The sequence below is a fragment of the Pogona vitticeps genome, chromosome 1, assembly GCF_051106095.1.
Source record: "Pogona vitticeps strain Pit_001003342236 chromosome 1, PviZW2.1, whole genome shotgun sequence".
Classification (NCBI taxonomy): Eukaryota; Metazoa; Chordata; class Lepidosauria; order Squamata; family Agamidae; genus Pogona; species Pogona vitticeps.
In genome coordinates, this window is record NC_135783.1 from 240,894,321 (window position 1) to 240,908,129 (window position 13,809).

Sequence of the window (13,809 nt, forward strand, 5' to 3'; positions counted from 1 at the left end):
AGGCCTGCCTGATACGCTCGTTTCGCATTCCAAGCATGGAACTACGCATCCATCCCCTTGGCTTATGACAATCGCGGTCCGACTGGCCTTTGACGACCGTCGGTTCAGGGACGCGAAGGGGCTGGTGGGAGTTGTAGTTTTCCGTTCCTGCCCTCTAGTGGCCTCAATGCCCAGCGTATGCAAGCAAGGAACGGAGAGAGCTTCCCGAAGATGGCGGCGGCCCCTTATTTTGGATTGCAGGGTAAGGGAGGCGTCACTGGAAGACATGTCCACATGATGGACTTTGAGTGAGGGTAATAGGACTTGGGGCGGGAGAAGGTAAAGAGCAGTAGCAATGGGCTGCGGTGGGCCAATGATCAAGAGGAGAAAGGGGCTGTTACGGATCTGCAAGGCAAGCTAGAGGTCTGCAGAATTAAAGAGAAACGGAGAAGGGTGCAAAATACGTATTATGGCACTCGAAAGACTAAACGATTTATTTCAGTGTGAGCTTTCGTGAATCAAAATCCACTTCGGAAAATAGCTGCATTCTTCCCCCTGCGGGGTTGGAGAAACGGTGCAGTTATTCTCCCTGTCATACAGTACTTGGTAGGAGTTAAGAGATCGTTCACATCATGAAGACCACACGGGAAAAATCATCCTCAACTCCCCCACCTCCCTCCAAGGTGCTGTAGGGAGCCTGCGTGGTTTTGCTTCTGTTACCTTGTGTCAATACAGTAATAGGTTTTGGGGAAAGTATATGGCAGGAGAAAATTATATGGCAGGAAAAAATAAATATAGAGTTTGATTGGGAAATATAGAACATGTAAAATGCAGGAAGTTGGCATTCAAAATGTATTATATTGCCCAAATATGGTATCCAAGTGGGGGCATTTTCTTAGCTCCTAGGTGGCTCATACCTAAGTCATTGTCAACAGTACTGTGCATGTTTGTATGTAAATATCTCCAAATGAACCTGTGAGCAGGCAGACATAAAGGCAGCCTATTAGACATGTTCTTGAAAGATTAAAATTTCTGTTACTCTGCTTCCTTTTTGCCTGGGTATGGATCTTAATACAGTACACTTCGAGATTGTTGAGTTTGGAAACCAGCATTGTTAGGAAACTGTGATGAAAACATTAATGAAAGTGCAGTTTTATGGATATATATATGTCCTCTTTTATAGGCTTTCTTTCTGCCACTGTGAGCCGAGTGGCAAGCTTATTTGTGCCTTACAGAACTGCTACCAGACAGTTCCACAGTAGTTGCAGTCTGTGGGAAGAACTACCGAGAAAGTCACGTCATGTTGAACCCATATATGGACGTGTGGAACCTCTGCCCCTAATAAGACGTAATCCAACAAAGATAGTTGCTATTATCTGGTAAGCTCTGCATTGACATTGTGGTTTATCGTCTTTGTACTATTTGTTTCTTTGACACCTGCAACCTTAGGTAATCCACTGTGACAGATAGGGCAGGGTGAGAAACATACAGTCCTCCAGATACTCTTAGAAGCATAGAAAAGTGAAGTTGGAAGGGGCCTTACAAGGTCATCAAGTCCAACCCCCTGCTCAACGCAGCAATACAATCAAAGCATATCTGCCAGGTCAGGTGATTATCCAAGTTTTTCTTTAATTCCTCAAGTGGTGGACTCACCAACTCCTGAGGTAATTGGTTGCACTGTTGTACTGTTCTAACAGTTAGGCGGTTTTTCCTGATATTCAACTGAAATCTGGCTTCCTTTAACTTGAGCCCATTGTTACGTGTCCTGCACTCTGGGACAATCAAGAACAGATCTTGCCCCTCCTTTATGACAGCCTTTCAAATATTTGAAAAGTGCTATCGTATCACCCCTCAGCCTTCTTTTCTCAAGGCTAAACATGCCTTTTCTTTCAGCCTTTCCTCATAAGGCGGTTTCCAGCCCCCCTGATCACCCTTGTGGTCCTCCTCTGAACTTGTTCCAATTTGTTAGCATCCTTCTTGAAGTGTGATGCCCAGAACTGAACACAAGGTGAGGCCTAAACAGTGCTGAATAGAGGGGGACTAGCACCTCGCAGGAGTTGAAAAGTATACTTCTATTAATTATACTTCTATTAATGCAGCCTAAAATAGCATTTGCCTCTTTTGTAGCCACATCACACTGTTGGCTCATATGTAGTCTGTGATCTACGACAATTCCAAGATCCTTCTCACTTGTAGTTTTGCCAAGCCAGGTATCCCCAATCTTGTAACTGTGCAATTGGTTTCTTTTTCCGATGTGCAGTACTTTGCACTTATTCCTGCTAAATTTTATTCTGTTGCTTTTGGCCCAGTGCTCCATCCTATCAAGGTCGTTTTAAACTTTTGTTTCTTTCTTCTAGGGTATTAGCTATTCCACTCAATTTGGTCTTATCTGCAAATTTGACAAGCATTCCCTGCACTCCCTCATCCAAGTCATTAATAAAAATATTGAAGAGCACCAGGCCCAGGACTGAGCCTCGGGGCACCCCGCTAGTTACCTCCTGCCAGTTAGAGAAGGATCCATTAATCATCACCCTCTGAATACGATTCTGTAGCCAATTGTGTATCCACCTGACACTTGATCTATCCAGCCCACACCTAGTTAGCTTGCTAATCAGGATATCATAGGACACTTTGTCAAAAGGTTTGCTGAAGTCAAGATACACTACATCTACAGCATTCCCTCTGTCTATCAGGGAGGTGACCTGATCAAAAAACAAGATCAAATCAATTTGGCAGGATTTGTTGCTGACAAATCCGTGTTGGCTTCTAGTTATTACTGCATATTGTTGGTTACTCTACAAGTGATGAGCTCCCAGCATCCCTCACAAGTGGCTCTTCTGCTTATTGCTCATGGGATTGTGCTGTAGCAACACATGGAGAGTACCTGTTCCCTCACCTACACTTGGGCCAGTTTGGAAGGGAGGAATACATGGGCTCCTGGGCAAGGATAATAGCAGGAGGGGATGATTTTATCTTTGGCAAAATCTTTCTAGAACCCTATATTTGCCTGCTTGCATCTCAGTTGCCTTGTGCAACTTGTATTCAGTGTATCTTTTACTTAATATTGTATTTATCTCCCATAGGGTAATCCTAACTCCAATTGCCATCGGTGCTTTCTTCCTTACAAAGGAGTATATAGAGAAGAAGCGTCTGAGAGTAATGAAGCGCCAGCGGGAGATGAATTCATCCAGCCAGAGAAACTAAAGAAACTAAGTCAGCATTGCTAGTGACAGAGGAACTTCCAGAAACAAATACCTAAGCTTGGCATCCAGCTGTCCTAACTTTGTGCACTGCAACTGTGCATTTACTGGCTTCAGCCTACAGCAGATGTCCTAGTGAATTCGTTCTACTTGGGGTGCAGTGCAGCGACGTACAGCAGTATATAGATTTTTCATGCTGCCTTTGTAAGATGCTAAGCAGTATGATTCAATAAATTGTCTACAACTAATAATTTTCACCTCTGAATACATATTAAGGAAGAGATACCGCTTTCTGGCCAACAACAGATCCCCTGGACTAGAAAAAGCAATGACTGTCTTCTTTACAAGACGTACAAAAGATTATGAGGAATCATATTGTGTATTTTCCATATCACATTTCTTTATGATGAAACTGATAATAGATGGGACTGTAATCTTACCAAATTGGCATTAATATGGCTCATTTAAATACTTGGGAAATGGAAATATTATGTAACACTTTAGATTATTATAGTGAAAGACTGTGATGTGCATCTTTTCTTACTAGCCAGACATAAAGTTTATAACCTTCAGAATGGACTGTGAAATAAAGTAAAAGGAATGGATTTTCCCTAATGACTTATATAAACCATTAATTGACTAGCGATTGTTATGTCCTGTTACGTTGCTTCCAGCTAATGGCAGGGTATATTAAAAGTTCAGGGACTGGTTTACCATCACCACACCACTCTCCCAATGAGTTTCCATGGCTGAGCAAAGATTTGAATCTCAGTCTCCCAAATTCTGGTCCTATATTCTATCCACTATATTGGCTCTCTCAAGACACTGTTTAGGGATGTTAGTACAAAATACTGTAACTTTCTGCAACTTTTCAGTGGGTTGAAATGCTGTTGCTTAGTCTAGTAAGTTGATTAAAGAGAAGACCCATTGGCAGGGCTTGAAAATTTTTAGAATGTCTCACCAGTCAGTCAAAAATGTCACCAGTCAGCATGACCGGACTATACCATTGTACAGTGGTGCCTCGCTTTACGATTGCCCTGCATTATGACAAATCCGCTTTATGACGATCGTTTTGCGATTGCACTTGTGATCGCAAAACGATGGTCTGAATGGGGGAATTTCGCTTTGCGATGCTCGGTTCCCTGCTTTGGGAACCAATTCTTCGCAAAACGACGTTTTTTGAACAGCTGATCTGCAGTTTCAAAATGACCGCCTGGTGATTAAAATGGCTCCCCGCTGTGTTTAGGGACGGATTCCTTGCTATACAGGCAGATAAAATGGCCGCCGTATGGAGGATCTTCACTGTACAGTGAGGTTTTACCCCATTGGAACGGGTTTTTTTATGTTCGCTTTATGATGTTTTCGCTTAACGGCGATTTTCCTGGAATGGATTATCATTGTTAAGCGAGGCACAACTGTAATTTATTGGGATTGGAAATCACTGATTTATACTCTTAGACTTGGGTTGCTGTATTACCTAAGTGCCTGTGGGGTCATTTAGCTTGTATTTTGAATACCTTTCTTTTGAATGTCTCCAGCAAAAATAAAGCAAAAGCGCCTGTGTGGGAACCGCTGCTGGGGAGCCTGCCTCAGCCGCGGTTGTAAAAATAGGGAGAGATCTCTGATAAGAAAATACACTGCAGTCTTTCATTACCAAGCATGCCACCAGTGATCACTAGGAGAAAATGTCTCCTCCTTCTTGGCTATGCCTGGGGGCACATCTATTTATTAAGTAAGCATATTTGCATAAAGATAAGCTTTTGCCCAAACAGGCGTTGAGTAACTATCAGTTTTACACATTCCACACTTGCGCAGAGAAGGAATAACAGAACAATCCATGATTATGCCAAGCACTGGTGGTGCATCTCTTTGTAGCCACAAGGTAGAGCTCTAAAACTAAAAATTTCCCACACGCATGGCCTCTTAAGGAGCCATGGTTCCCTCCCACCCCAGGATGTGTCCTCATTCGGTTGAAATTGGGAGCAGGGAATCTCCATATTCTCCAGCATGGGACTACTCTACATTCTCCTGCAGAGCTATATATGTACCGCTCAAACTCAGTTTTCTTTTTGCAATGGAAGAGGGAGGGGAGGACTGCAGGATTAGAGAGAGAGAGAGAGAGAGGCAAAGGGGAAGGAGGCAGGCAGGGAGGGAGCTGTGATTCATCAAGCAGCATTTTTCACTCATCACAGATGAGTGGACGAGTGCATTTTTCAAGCCCTGGATCAATGGGGGTTTGGTGATTCAGCTTCTCTAAGTTCCATGGATTCAATGGGTCAGCTCTACTTATTTATTTATTTAAAATATTTTTACCCCACTTTTCTCCTTAAAAAGATCCAAGGTGGCTTACAACAATTAAAAAACAATACTGTATTTAAAAGCTAAAAACAGCAAATATATAAGTACTTAAAAAGAATCAATACTAGAAACTCATTCAAGAACAACAGAAGATAACAATCCCATTTAAAAAACCCTCTCAGGCCACCAGTCATGTTGCCAGTAAATTTAGTCCCTTGCCTATTCAGAAATCGCCTCCTTTGAATTCAGGGATATTTACCTTTTCGATAGCTTGTGACTTCTAAGCAACAAAATTTCAGTCAGTGTATTCTCTACTCAAAATATTCATTGCAGGGATTTTATTTGAATGCACAATTTCTTCTTATAGTTATTGCTGTGTGTTTCTTAGTTTTTAAAAGTACTTCTCTTTAGCTCATCTGAATTTGCAAATGGAAGAAGGTGTTTCATACGTCATGGTGCAGTGCAGTCAAAACTCTGCTCTCAAGGTTCACCCAGCCTTCCATTCTTCTAAGTCAGTACTGTAAGTTGAGTGCCCAGCTTGCTGGAAGGGGGGCAATATGTAGTCTGCATAACTAAATTGTAAACCACCCAGAAAGTGTTTCAAGCCTAATGGGGTGGTATCTAAGCAGCAAATTTTGCCTTGCTTTTATTAATTCATTAGGATACAAGGATGCCATTGAATTAGGGGGGCAGACTTAGAATTGTTCGTAACTGAATCTGAAGCAAGAGCAGTGTTCTTATCAGATTGGTTTGTTATACTGTATGTCCTTCAATTCTAGAATAAGTGGGCTTTATCATGTACTGTAAATAGGTCTAAGGGTGTTACACTGTAACACATACTTTACAGAAGAAAATCTAAAGATCAATCACCCTTCCGCTCTACTTTTCTTGCCTGCGAATTTAGTTTTTTTTCCTTTCCTAAATCTCATCGTTTCCATGTGACGTGACTCTCAGCAGTTACCTCTAATGTTTTGTGTTGGAGGTTGGGCAGAAATAGAATAAGAAAGGGAAGGAAGATCATGCAGTTGATAGCTAGAGTCTGGAAACGTTTACTTAACTGATGCCTTGTCTTCAATTCATCCACGTTTGCGTTGTTATTAGCGCTGGCTTTTTAAACCTACTGCTGCACATAAGAGACAGTATACAAAGGGATTTGATTATTTTCTAATGTTTTTTTAAGTCAGATTTAGAGTCAGAGGTTAGCAGTAAGAATTTGCAGATAACACCAAATTATTTTGGATAATAAAAATAGATTGTGAGGAGTCCCAAATCGACTTCTTAGCACGGGATGAATGGGCACCAGAATGGCAATGTGGTTCATTGTAGGTGTGAAGCATTGCACGTTGGGACAGAACGTTCTGGCTTGCCAGTGATTGGCCAGGAGAGGTGGTTTGGGGTTGTATTAGATAGCTCAGTGAAACAGTTATTAATGTGCCGCAGCTTTGAGGATAGCAAATCCAGAGTTCACCAGGAAAAGGATAAAAAAAATTTAAAAATTTTAATGTTTTTATACAAGTCAGGAGGTGACCACACATTGTGCAGAAGAAAAAAAAAGTAAGATGGTGCCTGCAAGTCTCATTCCAGAAGGCTACTATGATCTAAGGCGATGAAAGCTAAGGAGAGGTCCAGCAGAACCAACAGGGACACTCTCCCCTTTCCAATTCCTGGCACAGGGCATGTAGCAAGGCAACCAACTTTGTCATTCTTCCATAACGCAGCCTGAAGCCAGAATGAAAACAGTCTAGAATGATCCAGCTTGTCCAGGAATCCCAAGAGCTAAGAAAACACTTTGTGCTCTAGTACTTTGCCCAAAAATAGAATATTGGAGACTGGTCAGTAATACAATGTGGAGGGGGCATTCAAGGTGGGATTACCAGCAACAGTTTTACTATTGCCTCCTTTCAAAATTTATTTGTTTGTTTGTTTGTTTGTTTGTTTGTTTGTTTGTTTGTTTGTTTGTTTGTTTGTTTGTTTGTTTGTTTGTTTGTTTGTTTGTTTGTTTATTTATTTATTTATTTATTTATTTATTTATTTATTTATTTATTTATAACTTATATGCCGCCCACTCTACCCAAAGGTCTCTGGGCAGCTTACAACAATTAAAATTCAATTAAATTCAATAAAAGATAAAATAATTAAAATACAATTAAAATTGCCATCAGGACCCACAGTTGATGTTATTTCAATTAAAAGCCTTCTGGGACAGAAAGGTTTTGATCTGGCGCCAAAATGTCATCAACATTGGCACCAGAGGAATTTCAGTCGGGAGGGCATTCCATAGTCTGGGGGCAGCTGCCGAAAAGGCCCTTTGTCTACAAGCCGTCCCTCTTGCCTCCTTAAGGGACGGCTCTCTCAAAAGGGCCCCCTGGCTAGATCTTAACTGCCAGGTAGGCTCATATGGAAGGAGGTGGTCCTTCAGGTATCCAGGGCCCAGGGTCCCAATCCTGATTCGAAGCAAGAGTGTACCTTTACCCACTCCCCTTACCTACTCATGCAGTCCCTCCAGCCACTTTTATGTTAATTGATTTGTAATTACAGCTAATTTATTTGGCCTTTACTGCAAAGACAGTATATTTCCTGGATGCATATGTTGTAGAAGAATTTTAAAACATAACACCCTAATCTAGAAAAATCTCATCATGCCACTCCTTCTGAAACCAGTGGGGCTTAGATTTGTTGTTTCAGTAAGACCTGAACATAAGTAATTTTCACTGAATTGTGTCCATGCAATTCAAGGATGAAAAGTTTTATACAATATTTTATTTCCATATGTGTATGACATCAATATCAGAATACAATGCTCTGCAGAAGCTTATATATCATCCATATCTATTATAAGATCCTGGCAAACACCAGATTCATGTACTGGCAAAGCGAGAAGGGAAAAGAATCTTCTGATTGGAAAACTGTCTCCCCATACCTGCTATGGAATAATTTTGACCCTAGATAGAAGGACTAGTCCCGAATTCCTACTGCCAGGCTGTAAATGTAGAAAAAGATGAAGATTATATCTGTAAAAATTGAGATGACTGCATAAATGTAGCCCATAAGTGTGACTGCAGAGGTTTTGTTTCCCAGTAGCAACTGGGTATCACGTGCAAGAAACTGTGGGAAAATCAGAAATAAAACAATCAGTTACATGGTTCAAGAAATGACCTAGCTCTCAAACATTCCTTCATGGATTCCAGGCTTCTGGATTCAACCAAACACTTCTCATCATTTCCACAAGTCCCACTTGATCTGCAAACTGCTTCACATCACCCAAAATGTAACTATTTAATGCTGCTTTTCTTTGCCACTAGTATCTGCATTATCTATTTCCTGCTGGTTTTCCTGAATATTGTTTCAGAATGTTGTGTCTGACCAAATTTCATGGGAATATGTAAGAGATGTGAGTGGGGCTACATCTCAATATAGAAGGAGATATTTTCAGGAAAGATACCTCCTGAAGCATGGAGAAACCATAGCTAGTCTGTCAACCACATAGAGCTAAAAGGACCAACGCTTTGACTCTGCATAAGGCAGCTTCCTATGTTCCTATGATGTTTTGATTTCCGTCTTAATGCGTTGATTTTAGTGACTATACGTGGGAAATCTGGTCATCATTACTTTGAAATATACAAGTTCCAGTTGGGATTTCATATGAGTAAGGAGACCTGGAAAACAGCCACCAAGAAGTTGGTGGCTGCAACACTCTGGACTACATTGCCCGTGGGTGTATGCCAGGCAACCTCCCTCTTGTCCTCCAAGAAAGGGACTAAAACGCTGCTCTTCAAGAAAGCCTTGAAGAACATCCTCCCACTGTCACAGACCTGTTATGTTCAAATTTTATTTTGATTGCTGTTGGTTCTGGGGATTCTCTTTTTTTAATTGTAATTTTATTGTTTGTTTTGTTTATGGTGGGAGGGTTGGGGTTTTAATTGTTGTAAACAGCCCAGAGTAGTGGCTCGCCACTAGATGGGCAGTATAGAAGTGCAGTAAATACATAAATGGTATAATGGGTGCTATAGCCTTCTGTTTTTATTATGACAACATTTAGAATGCTGCTGTCTGATCAATAATATTATTTACCTCTGTCAGTAGCTTTGCAACCTATTATCTAAACTAAAATGCAATACAACTGATGAAACGAAATATTACACCTACATAAGCATAATAATCTTCTGTACAGAGTGACAGCAATAATAATCTAATGTAGAGAATAGTAGTAGTAGTAGTGATGTAGAGAAGAAGAATCTAATGGAGAGTGTGACAGCAATCACGGAGATACAAAATTAAATTTAATGCTGTCAAAACCACAGCTAAATAACATTGGCATGAGAGATGTGCAGATAGTTGATCTTTTTTACTGCAACTCGAAGAATTCTGTACGCAACAAGGGCAGTGCCCATGCTACCTGCAGTCTGAAGAAGCAAATCTGTAGAATCCTGATTATCCGCAAACTTAAAATAATCATTTTGGTCATTAAACGACATTACAAGGAAATCCAGTTGTTAGTCCCAACCAGAGTAGACACAGTGAATCAATGCCCCTAAACTAAGTGTTAATTTGACAGATGTTCATTCAGTGGTACTACTCTACTTGGGGCTAACACTTGGATTTAGCCTTTCAGATGTTTTTTAAACATGAAAATCTGATGAAAACCCCTCAATTAAGAAGTATCGGCTAGTGTGAAACTGTTGTTACTGTTGTGTCACCCAGCATTCTCTAGAACAGTGGTGTCGAACTGTGGCCCTCCAGATGTTCTTGGCCTTCAACTCCCAGAAATCCTGGCCAGCAGAGGTGGTGGTGAAGGCTTCTGGGAGTTGAAGTCCAAGAACATCTGGAGGGCCACAGTTCGACACCACTGCTCTAGAAGAATCATTCCACAGCTGAGGGACTGTTATTAATTTACCTGTTATATCAAACATATAATCCTGCAAATAATTTTCAAATTTTCTAATAGCCATCAAGGTCATTTGTAAATTTGCCAGCCCCAAATAAAACCTCATCTAGCTCCTAATGGATTTAGCAAAAGTCTTTGCTTTCAGGAAAGAAATGTATTGATATCCAAATCACTTCTTACTGATAAAAAAAAGCAGCATGGGTATAAGGGGAGTTGAACACTGTCCACTTTTTCCATAAGTTTCACTGTTTTGTATCCTTTTATTTATCTGCTTTGCTTTCCAAAAAGCAGTTAATCTGGATCTGAGCTTAGAAAAAGAGCTTTTTTAGACTACGTCTCCCAATATCCTATCAATACGAGCTAGGGAATTCCAGAAGTTATAGTCCAAAAAATGACTTTTCCAAAATTGTCTCTCGATGAAGACATGTTAATTTGGTGCCTGCTTCTAACAAGCAGTAGTCAGTCATGGAACTGCTGAGCAGTTATTACTTGACAGTCCAAATCCAGCACATATACTGTATTGTCTCTGGAGCCGGTATCTCAGTTAAGGCAATAAGAGAAATGTCTTTACTAACCAGGGTGAAGGCAATGGCAGAAATGGCTGAATAAAGCACGTGGACCCAGTGTATCTGGAAAAGAAGAAAGTCAAGAACTGTTAAGTTTTATGTCTCGAGAGGCAGATGAAGTGATCTCTTTTTGAAAGTCCCTCTGAGGTCATTGTGAAGAATGTACAGTGATATGAGGACTCTTTAAAGTAGAAGCAGCAGGACAAAGATAAAGCTGGGCCTTTAAAATGCTCTCAGGCAAATGAAAGGGAGTGAATTCTGTAAGAAAAGAGTTTGGGCAAAGGCATTCAACGCATACCTCCACAGAACACACGCATACACACATTAAAGGAGTCCAGTTCCACTGGAAGCTTTGTGACCAATACTGGTTCTATGTTCTACCCATTCCACCCCATGTCCCGGCCACTTACGTATCTGAAAGTCAGGAAAAGGAGAGTGGCAATATTAATCACTATGGTAACAACCACCAGGATACAGAAGAAAACTGTGTAGGCCATGAGATCCACCTGCCAACGAGAACACATTATGGAGTAAATGACAGTAACTTACTGCCCATTGATCTTTTATTACTCAAATGTCAGTGGGTAAAAAGCTCTGTATACAGTATGGAGCTGCTCTGAATATAGACACTGAAGGACCTTTAGCCAGCGTGGGAGACTGCATACCCTTAAAAAAAGAAAACAAAAGCATCTTGAGCACAAGAATGGTTATATCATGCTACAAAGTCTGCACCCACGTCTCATCTCAGTGTTGTGAGGTCACAACCCCAGCTTGCTGAGATATCGGGACTAGTCTGGTCATTAGGACTAGCAGGCTTATTCTTTGGAGGACTATATTAGACAGGTCTAGACAGTCCCAACCTTGAGTCCCCAGATGTTCTTCGCTCAAGCTCCCAGAAGCTTTTATCATTAGCTGTACTGGCCAGGACTTCTGGGAGTCGTAGTCCAAGAAACCTGGTAGGGAGCCACTGGTCTAGAGAAGGGGTGGGAATCCTGTCCCATATGGGCCGTATGTGGTATCCAGAGAGATTTCTGCATACACCTTTGCATTCTGTTTGGAGGCGGAAAATGACCACGTGTGCTCCTAGAAGTTTCCGGGACAGACAAATTTGCCTTTAAACAAAACGCAGCCCACCAGCCCCTGCTCCCGCATCTTGTTTTTCCTTCCAAAGGGGCTTAGAAAGCTGGCATATCCTTCAGAGAGTCCTGGAATTTGACAATAGATCTCCAACCCCATGGCAGAGAAAGGCATACAGATCAGGGGTTGGGAATCTTTGGGCCTCTGGATGTAATGCAAGACAGCTGAAGCTTTATGAAAGAAAGCCCAAAACATGATTCTTCATCCCTACTATAACTCTAAATCACAAAGCCTAGTCTCCTGTTTGCCACCATAATCTATTTGCAAAGCTCCTGCAGTTCCCAGCTTGATGTTGCACAAGCTGAAGCCTGCCCTTTGTTTTCCACAAGGTATACACCTGCTCAAGGAGATAGTGGCCGCCGAGAAAACCCAGGAGGATTGCATGGACAGGTTGGAGAAAATACCATGATTAAATAATCATGGTGTCAAGTCATTTCTGGCTGATGATGACCCTTTCCAGGGTTTTCTCATGAACTACTCAAAAGTAGTTTACCATCCCCTTCTTCTAGGGGTGTTATGAGACTGAGCAAATTGGCAGCATGCTGGGCATTTATTATACATTTGGTATACAGTAATTCTACCACTCTGCAGGTATCTGGAGTTGCAAAACCTGAACATTCCTTCTACCTATAACTTGATCGTGGGTATGAAAGGAGTGAGCAAACTCCAGAAATTTGGAGACCATCTGTGCCTTGGAGGGCTGCATCTGCTTCACCATCACACCACTCCCACAAAAAAACTTACTACATAAAATTTATTTATTTATTTATTTATTTATTTATTTATTTATTTATTTAGTTCCATTTTTACCCCGCCCATCTAGGTTTAGGAATATACTCTGGGCGGCCTACAAAATATAAAGATAAAAATAACATTAAAATAAAAAAAATGTATTTTATTTATAATAAAAATGGAGGTTGGGGATAAAAAAGCATTCTTCTGGCCTCTAGTGATTAAAGCTATATGTATAATTTTGTTCCCATCCCTCCCCCTGAAGAAAAAAAGGGAATTTTTGAGCCAATCCTTTTTTAAAAATATGATTCTAAACATTAATCTTGGAACTGCAGAACTGGAAGGGACCCTATGGATCATCGAGGCCAGCGTCTGTCAAGGAAAAACACTGGGGAATCAAACTAAACCATGGAGACAGGGTCTGCTGTGGACTCCAGAATAGCAGTGAGGTTGCATGTTACCCACCCCTTGTAGAAAAGGACCAGGAAGTCAGGTAAATAAAAAAGAAAGCTGGGTAAAGGAAGTGGTGGTAGTGTTAGAAAGCACGTGAAGAATGAGATGTCCTGAGACCCTAGTAAATGTAATAAAAAGATGGTCCATCTTACCTTTTTCTGTAAGGAGAACTCGGTGACAACAATGGTAATAGTTGCTGTCATAAATATGGCAACGTTTGCAGACTTGTTTACACGCTATAAAAATGGTACAAAAACGGCTTCAGAAACAACTTCTAATGTTTTCAGTGTTGTTCACTTAAAATGTGTTTATGGCTGCAGCTTTAATTTAGCACAATTTGTCAATATTTTGCTTATTGCTGGCTCCCATATTTTTATCAGCCGCCCTTTCGTATTAGGCTTTAATTTAGAAGATGGTGTAAAATATTTTAAATATAAAAAGATGCTTAGTATATTCAACTGTTTCCACATTTTTTGTTAAATGTATTTTTGCAGCTCTACGTTTTACTGATCGAATACAAAGGAGTAAATTAGATGGACTTCAAGTGTCTGGGGATGTG

The 13,809-nt window shown here is 40.9% G+C and overlaps 1 protein-coding gene and 1 long non-coding RNA gene across 2 annotated transcripts; one reads left to right on the forward strand and one right to left on the reverse strand.

Moving 5' to 3' along the window:
• The first annotated feature begins 10 nt into the window (after window positions 1–10).
• On the forward strand, window positions 11–3,792 carry LOC140703033 (uncharacterized). The gene is made up of 3 exons (XR_012082317.2): window positions 11–241; window positions 1,163–1,358; window positions 3,063–3,792. It is a non-coding gene; the product is annotated as an uncharacterized LOC140703033 (long non-coding RNA).
• A 4,442-nt stretch (window positions 3,793–8,234) lies between these two features.
• On the reverse strand, window positions 8,235–13,559 carry LOC110085686 (protein lifeguard 3). Its single transcript, XM_078382032.1, has 4 exons — window positions 13,403–13,559; window positions 11,339–11,434; window positions 10,938–10,991; window positions 8,235–8,582 (listed from the first exon to the last, which is right to left on the reverse strand). Exons 1-4 carry the CDS (start codon window positions 13,451–13,453, stop codon window positions 8,433–8,435), a joined length of 351 nt encoding a protein of 116 aa, XP_078238158.1. The 5' UTR covers window positions 13,454–13,559; the 3' UTR covers window positions 8,235–8,432.
• Between the last annotated feature and the right edge of the window lie 250 nt (window positions 13,560–13,809).

Bases quoted from the DNA above. Each gene is read 5' to 3' on its own strand.
- LOC110085686 (XM_078382032.1), bottom strand. From the start codon at position 13,453: ATGACAGCAACTATTACCATTGTTGTCACCGAGTTCTCCTTACAGAAA. The intron at 11,435-13,402 runs GTAAGATGGACC...TCTCGTTGGCAG, and splicing joins AGTTCTCCTTACAGAAAAAG to GTGGATCTCATGGCCTACAC. The intron at 10,992-11,338 runs GTAAGTGGCCGG...CTTCTTTTCCAG, and splicing joins TTTTCCTGACTTTCAGATAC to ATACACTGGGTCCACGTGCT.